This window comes from Notolepis coatsorum, assembly GCF_963971535.1.
Source record: "Notolepis coatsorum genome assembly, chromosome: 17".
Lineage (NCBI taxonomy): Eukaryota > Metazoa > Chordata > Actinopteri > Aulopiformes > Paralepididae > Notolepis > Notolepis coatsorum.
Genome location: NC_140181.1, coordinates 23,395,940 through 23,410,939, shown reverse-complemented (window position 1 = coordinate 23,410,939; position 15,000 = coordinate 23,395,940). Strand labels below are relative to the sequence as shown.

At 40.8% G+C, this 15,000-nt stretch overlaps 1 protein-coding gene across 3 annotated transcripts in view; it reads left to right on the top strand.

Annotated features, from left to right (window-relative positions):
- Positions 1-15,000, top strand: part of kif5aa (kinesin family member 5A, a) — a gene marked incomplete at both ends in the record, with an annotated part of 53,181 nt that overhangs the window by 37,793 nt on the left and 388 nt on the right. For 2 of the 3 annotated variants that reach the window (XM_084333040.1, XM_084333038.1), the window contains 8 exons: positions 1,006-1,107; positions 1,943-2,003; positions 5,704-5,775; positions 6,451-6,555; positions 8,764-8,980; positions 11,592-11,769; positions 14,225-14,317; positions 14,477-14,509. In XM_084333040.1, coding sequence (XP_084189166.1) covers positions 1,006-1,107; positions 1,943-2,003; positions 5,704-5,775; positions 6,451-6,555; positions 8,764-8,980; positions 11,592-11,769; positions 14,225-14,317; positions 14,477-14,509 — 861 coding nt within the window. Of the gene's footprint in view, positions 1-1,005; positions 1,108-1,942; positions 2,004-5,703; positions 5,776-6,450; positions 6,556-8,763; positions 8,981-11,591; positions 11,770-14,224; positions 14,318-14,469; positions 14,510-15,000 lie in introns of all 3 variants that reach the window. The other variant, XM_084333039.1, reaches the window with a different exon arrangement.

Below are 15,000 nucleotides of genomic sequence, written 5' to 3'. Positions count from 1 at the left end.
AATGTTGGAGTGTTCCTTTAATGTGTAAAGCTGTTTTAAGAGTACATTTGTAAGTATAATTAGCTATATCTTATTGTAAACTGTATTTGTGAGTTGTAGTTCATACAAGACAAATTGTAAGAAAAAGCTGTCAAAAAGGTTTAGAGTGAGCACTCGTGTTTTTCCAACTTTGTAGTTGGAAGTAACGCATGTAGGTTGGAGATGATGCGCTTTGCACTTCCAGCTTCCCACCTCCGACCATAAACAAATGCAGCATAAGCTCACTCCTTTCATGTCCCCGGTAGAGGCCTCTCACCTACGTAACGGACACACCATTTTACCACCCATTTGGCCATAGTATAGTATTATACAATATATCATTTATTCCCCCCCCCCCCCCCCCACTTTTTTTCAACTCGTGAAAAAAAGTTACCCTCATTTACAGCAACGACAAGCTTACAAAACAAAGACAGAGTTTATCAGCAAATTCATACATATAGGCACAACAAGTAAGAATAAACTATCAAAATCAGCTAAGACATTTCTAATACGTTTTAATATGTAACTAGTTGAGTCTTGACTTCATTCTATTAATACTAGGGATGCTCGATATTGGCTTTTTTACCGATACCGATATTGTCCAACTCTTAATTTCCGATACCGATATCAACCGATACCGATATATGCAGGGTTTCCCCCCCCCAAAAACGGAATAATTTCAGGTAATTAACATTACATATCTCTTGTTGTGGAATTAACACAACATTATGCATACTTTTGACAATAAATAAAATCAGAATTTGTTCTTACTTGCTTGCCTGGGTAAATAAAGGTTATAGAAATGTAAAAAAAAAAATTAAATTTTTTTATTTAAAACCGATACCGATATTTTCCGATATCACATTTTAATGCCAATATCGGCCGATAATATCGGTAGGCCGATAATATCGGACCGATAATATCCGATAATATCGGTAGGCCGATAATATCGGTCATCCCTAATTAATACCTATTCTCTGTCTGTAGTCGTAACTCCAAGCTGGAGCTGGAGCTGGTCCAGGTGCGCTCTGATTTTGACCGTCTGAAGTGCCAGGACAGCACCAAGAGCGAGCGCCTGGAGGAGCTGTCGTAAGTCCTGTACTGCTTCTCCACATACACTGTAGATACATTCCTAAGTTGCTCCAACTTATATGATCAAGCTGGGTCACACCAGCCTGCATTCACTTCAAAATATCAAGTTCACATCTCTGTTTCGTTGATTTGAAGGACCTTTTTGCATTGGCTTTGACTAATTCAATAGGAACGATATTGCTTAACTTGATTTTCAATATTCACTCTTTTTTATTTTGTCGAATTATAGTTTCTTTGTCTATACTGTGAGAAAAGAAGCTGCAAGAAAACGGTAAATGTCTGACATCAATGGTTTCCAAATACTTACTGTCAAATTACAGTAAAATCAAATACATTTACAGATTACAACCTTTATTTAATGGTTAATATTTTGATAAAAGGTAATTTACTGTATTTTTATGGCATTTACACTTAAAGTAGAAAAACAAAAGTAATCTGTAAAATAATACAGTGAATTTCCAGTGAAAAAACATTAATTTTTTACAGTAGGTAACCTACCACACATTGTTTTGAAGATGGTAACAAACAGGTGTCGACATTTATCCCGCACAGTGTGGACAGTGAAGAGCAACGACCAACTGAAAATCAAAACTTTAATCTTCCAAAGACATAACCATATTACTGTTAACTTCGTTGAAAACCTTGCAATTTATTTGATTTAACATGAAGCTCATGAAAAGGAACTTATTGCTCAGGGATATTATTAGAGGTTCTCCTGTAATTCATATTTCCTGCCGCTTGGAGGAAGCTGTTGCAAAGTAAAATATGCAATGGATCAATAGACTATCCCTTGTTTTGGTCTTGTGTATGATGTGTTTCCTGTTCCTGTCAGGTTCCTGCACGAGCGCCACGAGCAGACCAAACAGGACCTCAAGGGTCTGGAGGAGACTGTCGTGAGTAGAACAATACACAGCTACTGTATCTAACTATTATTTATCTTATTTCCTTCACTGTGATGTCAGTCTAGCTTTTCTCCCTGTTTCTCATATTTTCTCCCAGTCTCTGTTTCTGATTCCTTCTCCTTCTCCACAGTTACATTTCCCTCTCTCTTCTCAAACTCTCCAATCTTCCTCCACAATGGGCCCATTTACTCCAAAATGGGTAAATGGGCTATAACTCTCTTTTCATCTTTTCTCTGTCATTCTCTTAAAGCAGGGGTCGGCAATAGGCGGCCCGCGGGCCGAAATTGGCCCGCCAGCAATCATTTCTGGCCCGTCAGTTTATTTTGAGAATATGATATTTATTTTATTTTCATCATATTATTTTTATTATATGCATACTTTATGTTTTATCCATGTTGAGAGTGAATAACAGGTATAGGCAGTGAGGTGCAATGTACCGTATATATATAACTATATTATAGGCTTGCTCAAAGTGAGGTGGACAGCGCATGGTGCTGAAATGGGAAACACGCGTCCATGAAATAAAAACACCAGTTCAGTAAGTCATTCAAGCTTTATCTTTACTCATGACTGACGGCACCACACATGCATGTGAACAGTAATGCAATTAAAAACAATGCAAAAACAATGCAATTAAACTTTAAACAAAAAGAGTGCTTGAAGAAGCTCCTGAAATGACGGCGCTATAGGTATTTGAATTACGAGACTAAATTTGTTAACTAAATGAAAAAATCCTCCGTAGACCAGACCGTCTCATTTAACAAGAGGCTTGTTTGAGATTCAATAAGTATAATAATAAGTAAGACAACGGATACGTTTAACGAATTCCATATGAATCGATAGTTTTAACATTAAACATTCAACATTAAACCAGTCCGTGGCCATCAGGCGCGTAATGTAGGATAGACCGATAGAGAGAGGCGCTTTATAATACAATGGAAAGTTCAAGTTCAAGTTTCTTTATTAGTTGTCATACAGAAGTACAGAATATTTTTATACAAAATGCTTCTTTCTGTTACGCTCCAGAGACTGTGCTAGGCAAAATAGATAGGTAAAAAAGACAAAGGTATAATGTTCAGTGCAAATATGTATATGTTGTTTACAGTTTATTATGCCACCTATGCAGCTCGTTTATTTTGACAGAGTTAAAAATGTTTCACTATCATTATATTAAATTAGCCATTGTTTTTGGTTCTGGCCCGCCATACAATGGCTTGGGGAAAAATTGGCCCACGGCCAAACCTAATTGCTGACCCCTGTCTTAAAGGAACACACCAACATTATGGGAAATGTGCTTACCATCTTCTCAGTCAGACAAGATGATAGATACCAATTTCCTCTGTGCGTTCAGTAGAAAGCTGCAAACTAGTCCTAGCTCAGCACAATGAATGGTTGTGTAAACGGATCAGCTAGCCTAGTTTAAAACCCTGGCAGAGGTGTTACTAGTACTATACGCACTATTACTATAGTAGCTGTTCTATAGCTGTACTGTAGTACTGTAGCTGTACTATAGTATTACTATAGATAACAACAGCTAATAATACTATATTTATTTCAGCGTAACGTATAATATAACCGATCTGCACCTTTGTTTACACACTGCTTATTTTTCTCACATTTCTATATTCAGAGTTCATTATATTGCTTACACTGTTTATTTTTCTCATATTTTTATATTCAGATCGAATTGTATTGCCTATATTTATGTCTTTCTACTGTTACCCTGCCCATACCTGTACCTCTCCCTCCCCCATGCTGCTATGACACCAGAATGTTCCCAAGGGGAGCTTATTTTATCATATCATATCTTATCTTCTCTTCTCTTATCTTATCTACAAGGCGAATAAATTAATCCATTTACAGACTAACAACAGCTACTACAAGGAGAATAAATTAATCCATTTACAGACTAACAACAGCTACTACAAGGAGAATAAATTAATCCATTTACAGACTAACAACAGCTACTACAAGGAGAATAAATTAATCCATTTACAGACTAACAACAGCTATTACAAGGAGAATAAATTAAACCATTTACAGACTAACATAAAGCCTAGCTTAAAACTCTGGGAACTGTGTTTTTGGCCAACAGCCAGTCTAGCTGGTCCACATCTGCTTCCATCCATTTGTACTAAGCTAAGCTACAGTAGCTTGCAGCCGGATAGCTTTCTACTGAACGCACAGAAAGGAAATCTTCTTGTTTGACTCTGGAGAAGACAGTGAAGTGCATTTCCCATAATGGTGGCGTGTTCCTTTAATGCCAATCTAACTTCCTCTCTCTATTTAAACATTTTTTTCCCCCCAGTGTTCTCAGTCATCTTCATGGTCCGATCCCCCTCCCTCCATCCTCTCTGTCTTATAACCTCTCAGTGTCTCATCTTCTCTTCTCCTCCATCCTCTCTGTCTTATAACATCTCAGTGTCTTCTCTTCTCCTCCATCCTCTCTGTCTTATAACCTCTCAGTGTCTTCTCTTCTCCTCCATCCTCTCTGTCTTATAACCTCTCAGTGTCCTCTCTTCTCTTCTCCATCCTCTCTGTCTTATAACCTTTCAGTATCCACTCTTCTCTTCTCCTCCATCCTCTCTGTCTTATAACCTCTCAGTGTCCTCTTCTCTTCTCCTCCATCCTATCTGTCTTATAACCTCTCAGTGTCTTCTCTTCTCCTCCATCCTCTCTGTCTTATAACCTCTCAGTGTCTTCTCTTCTCCTCCATCCTCTCTGTCTTATAACCTCTCAGTGTCCTCTTCTCTTCTCCTCCATCCTATCTGTCTTATAACCTCTCAGTGTCCTCTCTTCTCCTCCATCCTCTCTGTCTTATAACCTCTCAGTGTCTTCTCTTCTCTTCTCCTTCATCCTCTCTGTCTTATAACCTCTCAGTGTCCTCTCTTCTCTTCTCCTTCATCCTCTCTGTCTTATAACCTCTCAGTGCCTTCTCTTCTCCTCCATCCTCTCTGTCTTATAACCTCTCAGTGTCTTCTCTTCTCCTCCATCCTCTCTGTCTTATAACATCTCAGTGTCTCCTCTTCTCTTCTCCTCCATCCTCTCTGTCTTATAACCTCTCAGTGTCCTCTCTTCTCCTCCATCCTCTCTGTCTTATAACCTCTCAGTGTCCTCTCTTCTCCTCCATCCTCTCTGTCTTATAACCTCTCAGTGTCCTCTCCTCTCTTCTCCTCCATCCTCTCTGTCTTATAACCTCTCAGTGTCTTCTCTTCTCTAATCCTCCATCATCTCTGTCTTATAACCTCTCAGTGTCTTCTCTTCTCCTCCATCCTCTCTGTCTTATAACCTCTCAGTGTCCTCTCTTCTCTTCTCCTCCATCCTCTCTGTCTTATAACCTCTCAGTGTCTTCTCTTCTCCTCTCCTCCATCCTCTCTGTCTTATAACCTCTCAGTGTCCTCTCCTCTTCTCCATCATCTCTGTTTTATAACCTCTCAGTGTCATCTCCTCTCTTCTCCTCCATTCTCTCTGTCTTATAACCTCTCAGTGTCATCTCCTCTCTCCTCCTCCATCCTCTCTGTCTTATAACCTCTCAGTGTCCTCTCTTCTCCTCCATCCTCTCTGTCTTATAACCTCTCAGTGTCCTCTCTTCTCTTCTCCTCCATCCTCTCTGTCTTATAACCTCTCAGTGGCCACTCCTCGCCTCTAATCCTCCATAACGTCTTGCCCTGTGTGTGTTTATGTCTTCCAGGCCCGCGAACTCCAGACCCTCCACAACCTGCGCAAGCTGTTCGTTCAAGACCTCACGTCGAGGGTTAAAAAAGTAAGGAATAAATAGAATAATTCAGATTCAAATTTAGATTCAGATTCAGATTCAAATTTGCATGTTCTTGGTATCTGATTCTAGGGACATCTATGGATCTCAGGGAATGTATTCCCAGTGTCAGAAATACTGTGTCTGTTACTAGGCTTGAGTCAATTGTAATGAACCAAATGAGAATATCAATTTAAAAAAAAATTATCTTTGACTGTGAATAACACCATGCTCAAATTGACCAGACCTGAAAAATCTAAGCAAATTAATAGATGGAAGATGATTAAACAGAAGGTTTTGTAGATACAGTACTGCATTTTGCCATCCGGACACATGCAATTTGAAATATGATTATAGAATATAGAATATCAGGCATAAAATGGTTATGCGATTAAAATGCGATTAATTAGATTAATTAATTACAAATCCTGTAATTAATTAGATTCATTTTTTTAATCGCCTGACATCACTAATAATAATCACAGTATAATAATCACATTATAATAATCACGTTATAATAATCACAGTATAATAATCACAGTATAATAATCAAAGTATGGGTAAAGTGTGTGCAAAGTGGCAACAGAAACAACAGTTAGAATGAAAGAAGAAAGAAGCAGTACAGTATAGTTAGTTACATACTCAGCGTCTTTAAATCTCTCCCTCTCTCTCCCTCCTCCGCAGAGTTCCGAAATGGAACCTGATGATAGCGGGGGGTCTTGCACCCAGAAGCAGAAGATTTCCTTTCTTGAGAATAACCTGGACCAACTTACAAAGGTTCACAAACAGGTGAGAGAGGCCCGTTGGAGGTACGTGGTGCGGGGCGCTGCCCAGCTAGGTGGGACTGGGTTCCATCCTAGAGGCAAATCTTTCCTGTGACAAAATGGCATCCAATGTAATAAAAAAAAGTCAACCAACGAACTCGATTCTTGTACCGGATCTCCTCACTGGTAAACAAGAATACCCTGAAGACTCTGGCAGGAGCACTCATTCAAGGGTACTACGACTATGCTTGTACCTCATGGTACCAAAGCACCTCAAAGGCGCTAAAAACAAAATTACAAACATCTCAAAACAAACTGGTCAGACTACTGCTTGACCTTACTCCTAGAACCCACCTCACCCCTGCCCACTTTGACAACCTAGGATGGCTTAGAGTAGACGACAGAGTACAGCAACTTGCAATGGGCCTGGTCTACAAGATACACTACACGACCAAGGTACCCATGTACATGTCAAAATACTTCCCAAAGGTCAGTGAATACCACGATCACAACACCAGAGGGAGCTCCACAAATCATGTTAAACCCAGATTCGGCTCAAACAAGGGACTAAACACGTTTCGCAATTATGCCACATCAATGTGGAACGCCCTACCCAAAGCTGTAAAGGAATGTGAATCACTACCCACTTTCAAAACCACTCTCAAAAAACACCTAAGGGAGACTGCAATTCGAAACTGGCCCCTGTAAATGTCCGAACACAACCCCCTCCAATGTACAGTAAATTACCAAGTATGGTCTTGTCAATATTCCAATGTACAGTTTTGTTTGTACAGTTGTACAGTGTCCCCCACCCACCCCTCCTACCCAACCCCCCCCCCCCCAACCAACCAATGTACAGTTTCTACGTCAAATGTATATACTCTTTTTTCTGAACTCTTTTTGTATCACAAACAGTACTGTATTTGCAAATCTTGTATGTCATATATGTTACGATGAATTGAAAATGGGGGACCCTGATGTAAACAAGACGAAAGTCTTTCTCTGGTCTGCATCCCCTTAACAATTGTATGTATTGAGCTGTACTGTACTGTACCCATTCTGCAATCTGTTAATACAATTTTCAATCAATCAATCAATCAATCAATCAAAGAGTGGACACCAGAGTGGCCAGCGGGAGTGGGAAGCAAGGCGAGCCGAGGGCACAGGGTGAGGGGTGTGACCCAGCTGTGCTCTGCATGGGGCATGACACGCCCCCATCTGACCTGGATGGAAGAGACAAGCGCTAGTGTGTAGGGAGGGTGGGTGGGTTGCAAAGCCACACGATACAGAAGTCTCTGGTATGACAGGATAACTATGTTAAGGACATGCTAAATGGAACATTGATAGCTTTGATGGTAATCACGGGTAATGGCAATGGCAGAATATACATGGTGAGAATACACATGGAGTGGATAGCTAAATGATCACAGTGATAATATTAATGACAGATAGCAGAGGGTGAGAAATACACCTGTAAAGTGGGACATGAATCGAGTATGAAGAGCTTGACATATGAATGACGAGATGACAGAGTGTAAGAACATGCCTGTACAGTGTAACGTGGATTCTTAGTGATGTTGAAGTGAATGCACCTTTGGCTTTCCAGAATACGTCTCAGGATGAAGGGGGAGGGGGATTCACTTAAAAGGGGAAAAGGGGGTAGAAAAGGCGTGAATATGATGCCTCGTTGTGTGGGATCTGTGAGGGATCGAACAAGTCGATAGGTACGGGACTGCCGCATTATAGTGGGAGGGGTTTAGCAAGGCGTGCGCCTGCATTGTGTACTGTAGGTAGACAGGTAGGAGCGAGTGCCTAGGGGCCGGGATAAAGAGTTGTGCGTGTGTCATGGTGCTGGCTAACTGAATTGATAATGAGTCTATATTATGCTCAAAACTGCTTGGCTCATTCTTCATGTGTAAAGACACAGCAAAAGGGCCCTGGTGTTTTTCCAGACAAAACAAAGACTGCCAGACATGAAAAGGTTAATACAGTAACTCCATCCTTTCCTTCTTTCTTTCTTTCTTTCTTTCTTTCTTTCTTTCTTTCTTTCTTTCTTTCTTTCTTTCTTTCTTTCTTTCTTTCTTTCTTTCTTTCTTTCTTTCTTTCTTTCTTTCTTTCTTTCTTTCTTTCTTTCTTTCTTTCTTTCTTACTTTCTTTCGTGTACATTTAATTTATTCTTCTTTATTCTAACAACCCCTCCCTCCCTCCCTCCCTTCTCTCTCTCTCCATCCAGTTGGTACGTGACAATGCAGATTTGCGCTGTGAGCTTCCAAAGCTGGAGAAGCGTCTGCGGTCTACTGCTGAGAGAGTTAAGGCCCTGGAGACAGCACTGAGGGACGCCAAGGAGGGCGCCATGATCGACCGCCGCCGCTACCAGCAGGAGGTCGACCGCATCAAGGACGCCATGAGGGCCAAGAACGCCCTGAGGCGCCCCCACGCTGCTCAGATCGGTACTACGCCTCCCTTTGATCTGCTGATAATCTCAATACATTTTATTTCCATTAATTGCTGCGCCATTTAGCTGAATTTGAATCGTTAATTGAAGCACACCAGGAGGTGCCGCCACGCAGAAGGGTTCTACACCATCCTTCCATGATCATTTGAAAGATGTTCAATCAGTTCTTTTATGTGCGCCGTTAGCTCAGACTTCATTCACCAGTTGACCGTGAGACGACAATGCCCCCAAGCAGGCACGTGCACACATAAAGGCCAAGGGGTGCCTGAGCACCTGCCTTTTTGAGCCTCATCAAAAAAGTGCCCTTTTTGAAAAAAAAATATATATATATATATATATATTTTTTTTTTACCGTTACACATATAGACTGCCCTTCCAACTGAAAAATGTCAGGATAGAATAAAAATATTAGGTAAAGAGAGAGAGATGCCCCATATTCCATTGCAGTTTGCACGGCCTCCTCAGCGTGCCTCTCCGCGGACCTATATATTTTATGCATAGCGTGGGTGGTGATGATGATGATGATAGAAACCGCTGTTGAATGCTGGTATTACACTCATTGAGGGACACGAAGAAGTCAAGTCCGATGGGATTTGGGAATCTCAAATACAAATCGGGATTGGAATAAAAAATGCATTTATATTAAACAATACAGAATATACAGCACTTCTTGGGGTCTGTAGGGTAAGCACTTATTCCCTCCCCCCTGAACATTTATGGAGATGTATGGGCCTTTTAAGTCAGTGATAAAAGTGTCTTTCAAGGATAAGTGAGCTCCTGCACTGATTATTATAGTTCAATATTCAATATTTGATCACCAAAACCCCCCAAAAAGCATAAAAAGGGGGCCCCCTGCCCGAAAAGGGCCCTTAAAAATTTGAGCACCTGCCCCTCTAAAGTCCTGTGCACGTCCCTGCCCCCAAGTGGCAGAGATCGGCACTGCATGACCATCCGATGATAATGCGAATGAAGGGGCGCCCAAGTGGCGAACCACGTAACACGCTGCGTCGCAGCACGGCTGACCAGGGTTCGATTCCCGGACCCGGCGTTCTTTGCCGAATGTCTTCCCCCCGCTCTGTCTCCCATTCTGTCTCGCATTCTTCCTCTCTCTCTCTCTCTCTCTCTCTACCGAACTGCCCGGTAGTAAAAACCAATAAAAATCGACCAAAAACATAATAATAAAAAAAAATAAAGATAATGTGAATGAAGTCCTTCGATCCATTTGTTGAAGACGCACTATTTGGATGAACTTGACACCATTCACTTGTTGTCTGAAGAACGAGATTATGCAAACTCATCCTGCACAGATGGGTGTGGTGTTCTAGTCGACAGAAGCACGGTTTCTTTTTGAATCGATGCTGTTCGAAATGTTGCACAGATTGCACAGGCCGTCAGAGTAAGGCTTTTGTGTAAATGCTTATTGGAGATAATGTCATATGGACATACGGTACAGCACAAACACTAGATGATGTCATAAGGACATAGCGTACAGCACAAACACTAGATGATGTCATAAGGACATAGCGTACAGCACAAACACTAGATGATGTCATAAGGACATAGCGTACAGCACAAACACTAGATGATGTCATAAGGACATAGCATACAGCACAAACACTAGATGATGTCATAAGGACATAGCGTACAGCACAAACACTAGATGATGTCATAAGGACATAGCGTACAGCACAAACACTAGATGATGTCATAAGGACATAGCGTACAGCACAAACACTAGATGATGTCATAAGGACATAGCGTACAGCACAAACACTAGATGATGTCATAAGGACATACGGTACAGCGCAAACACTAGATGATGTCATAAGGACATAGCGTAAAGCGCAAACACTAGATGATGTCATAAGGACATAGCGTAAAGCACAGACACTAGATGATGTCATAAGGACATAGCATAAAGCACAAACACTAGATGATGTCATAAGGACATAGCGTAAAGCGCAAACACTAGATGATGTCATAAGGACATAGCGTAAAGCACAGACACTAGATGATGTCATAAGGACATAGCGTAAAGCACAAACACTAGATGATGTCATAAGGACATAGCGTAAAGCACAAACACTAGATGATGTCATAAGGACATAATGTACAACACAAACACTACTAGGGCAACTATTACATCATATCGTTTCTATTTCACATTACTAACACATCAATAACCCTTTCCAGTCATACAATCTCACATTTTAGATATAATTTTGACAACAATACAATAGAGGCCGTACACAGATGTTTATGTAGTTCTCTTGCTTCCAGGATGGCTGCCTGTAACATAGCAACCAGTATTTTATGCAAGAGACGGTTGCTATGTGAAAAACAATATCAACAAAAACATAATCATTCTGTGACTTATTACTGGATCTTGTAAATAATTTACAGTAGAATAGCAATATCATGCTTTTCCAGTGTTTCACCTACTCTACCACTGCACAGAAATTAGGCATTTTCTTTTTGAAAGTGGTTACCGATGATTACAGGCAGCCATACTGGAAGAGAGAGAAGAATTCCAAGATAGAATTACGAGAGGGAACATAATATAAAAAAAAAATTATCAACGACCTCTCTCTGCATTCTTGCTCCAGCCAAGCCGGTGAGACCGAAGCAGCTCCCAGTGTGCTCTCCCACCAACCCCTTCTACACCTACATCCGTGCCAGGGAGGACTCCAACACCTACAGCAACGCCCTGTTCCACAGCAGCCACGCCCCCCAGAACCCAGACAGCAGCAGTGGCACAAACCCCAACTCTGTCCAGACCAACACGTGAGTGACGGCACCATGTCTGTGTAGTAACTATGGGCTAGAGATCCACAAAGAATGGATTGCACGGTGCTAATTGCACCCTTACTTACAATTCACTATGAATTGAAAATGGGGGACCCTGATGTAAACAAGACGAAAGTCTTTCTCTGGTCTGCATCCCCTTAACAATTGTGTGTATTGAGCCGTACTGTATTGTACCCCATCTGTTAATACAATTCAATCAATCACCGGCACCGCGCAGGATGGACATATGTATCTGCAACACGGTCTCATCAAAGAACATAAATAAAGTACTAATCCACCACAGGTACAAAGGTACATAATGTACGTTATGTTTTAGCCATAAGTAATACGTATGTATGTCTTGTATAACCTCTCAGGTCCAAACGCAGCAAAACACTCCAAACACCATGGCTAAATGACTCCACGCGTGCTCTCAGACGCACATGTAGGAGTGCGGAGAGAAAGTGGAATAAGGATAAGCTCCACGTCTCCCTCAAAATCCTACGTGATTGCCTATCTGCATATCAAAATGCTGTCAAAACTGCTAAATGCGAATACATCTCCAATTTGATCTCTACAAATTGCCACAAGGCCCAGATTTGGGACGTCTGGAGACAACCAAGTTTCTGTGAAACAGAGGACGTTGCAGTCCCGAATGTCCCTCTGGAATTGGATCCGTGCTCTGATGTCGTCCAGTTTATTTCCTATCGATTGCACATTGGCCAACAACTGCATTGTGGTGTTGTTGTGATCATTGTGATGCACCTTGACTGCATTGTGGTGTTGTTGTGATCACTGTGATGCACCTGACTGCATTGTGGTGTTGTTGTGATCACTGTGATTCACCTGACTGCATTGTGGTGTTGTTGTGATCACTGTGATGCACCTGACTGCATTGTGGTGTTGTTGTGATCACTGTGATGCACCTGACTGCATTGTGGTGTTGTTGTGATCACTGTGATGCACCTGACTGCATTGTGGTGTTGTTGTGATCACTGTGATGCACCTGACTGCATTGTGGTGTTGTTGTGATCATTGTAAGTAAGTAAGTAAGTAAGTAAGTAAGTAAGTAAGTAAGTAAGTAAGTAAGTAAGTAAGTAAGTAAGTAAGTAAGTAAGTAAGTAAGTAAGTAAGTAAGTAAGTAAGTAAGTAAGTAAGTAAGTAAGTAAGTAAGTAAGTAAGTAAGTAAGTAAATATTTATAAAGCACCTTTCATACATGTTATGTAGCTCAAAGTGCTGTACACAAACATAGGCATATATAACGATAAAAGCAATGAAGTCACAGTGATCAGTTAAGATCAATGTTTAAAATAAAATAAAATAAAATAAAAAATTATAAAGAAATTATAAAAAGAAAATAATAATAAAATAATAAAATAAAATAAAAGCATCACATTAGTAAGACAACAGTAATAAAAGTACGGCAATAGGCAAAGTACAGTAAAATAACATTTCAGTAAAAGATCAGTACATAAAAAATAAAAACATAATAATAAAAATATTTCAATAAGATACTCGCTTTCCCTAAGGCATGGTACACTATTTGTAAGCTAGACTGTATAGGTACGTTTTTAATTTTCCTTTAAAAATGTGTATGGAGCTGGCGTTTCTGATGTGTGTTGGTAGTGTGTTCCATAGTTTTGGGGCATAGTTGGCAAATGCCATACTTCCTATCCTCTTTTGGTTTCTGGGTGTGTCTAGTAAACCTGTAGTGGATGACCGTAGCGTTTTTGAGGGCAGATAACTAACTAGGGAATTTGCTATGTATTTTGGGCCTTGCTCATTAAGAGCTTTATATGTCAGGATGCACCTGACTGCATTGTGGTGTTGTTGTGATCACTGTGACGCACCTGACTGCATTTGATGTGTTGTTGTGATCATTGTGACGCACCTGACTGCATTGTGGTGTTGTTGTGATCACTGTGATGCACCTGCCTGCATTGTGGTGTTGTTGTGATCACTGTGATGCACCTGACTGCATTGTGGTGTTGTTGTGATCACTAGTCTGTGATGCACCTGCCTGCATTGTGGTGTTGTTGTGATCACTGTGATGCACCTGACTGCATTGTGGTGTTGTTGTGATCACTGTGATGCACCTGACTGTATTGTGGTGTTGTTGTGATCACTGTGATGCACCTGACTGTATTGTGGTGTTGTTGTGATCACTGTGATGCACCTGACTGCATTGTGGTGTTGTTGTGATCACTGTGATGCACCTGACTGCATTGTGGTGTTGTTGTGATCACTGTGATGCACCTGACTGTATTGTGGTGTTGTTGTGATCACTGTGATGCACCTGACTGCATTGTGGTGTTGTTGTGATCACTGTGATGCACCTGACTGCATTTGATGTGTTGTTGTGATCACTGTGATGCACCTGACTGCATTGTGGTGTTGTTGTGATCACTGTGATGCACCTGACTGCATTTGATGTGTTGTGTGTTTGAACAGAGTGTCAACAGCCCTGGGTTACAGACCAGTCAGATCTGGAGTCATGACTGGAGACATACTGGAGTCTTTCCCGCTTAACATAGACAACGGTCAGTAAACACACACACACACACGCACACACACACACACGCACACACGCACACACGCACATACACACACACACACACACACACACACCGTGACACACACGCATGGAAAACATATAATTGAATGAACTGAAAGTATTTTGTTCCTGTATTCATCAGGTAACAGCAACAGTGAAACGAGAGACATCAATGACAACAGGTGAGTGTGACAGAGAGCTACTGTACTCCACTCTCATAATGTCACCATTATTTACCATTATTAACCTTTTTAGTTCGGCTGTGAGACTTACATTATACTTCTAGAAAGTTACTAGAAAGTTAAGATGACCTTATTGTCAATTTACACTAGGGTTGCCATGGTGATGTGGAATGTGGAATAATAAACTCATGACAACACTGGTGTTACCCACCGGTCATTTTTACCAAATCAATATCTGTAGAGCGCCTACTTTGATATTTAACGTTATGCGGCTACATTGATCTGAATGTGAATGAATGAATGAATAGTTTATTTTCTGTCTTTGTTTACAACAAATCAAAAACACACTTGTGTGGACTTACAAAAAGAAAAAAAATCACAAATGTACATATTCAAAGTAAGCTCACACACGAAATCCAAACTCAATGACCGAAAGAAGTAATAGGCTGTTGCCTATCCTTAACCCTTCATAGGGCACTCATTGAAACACC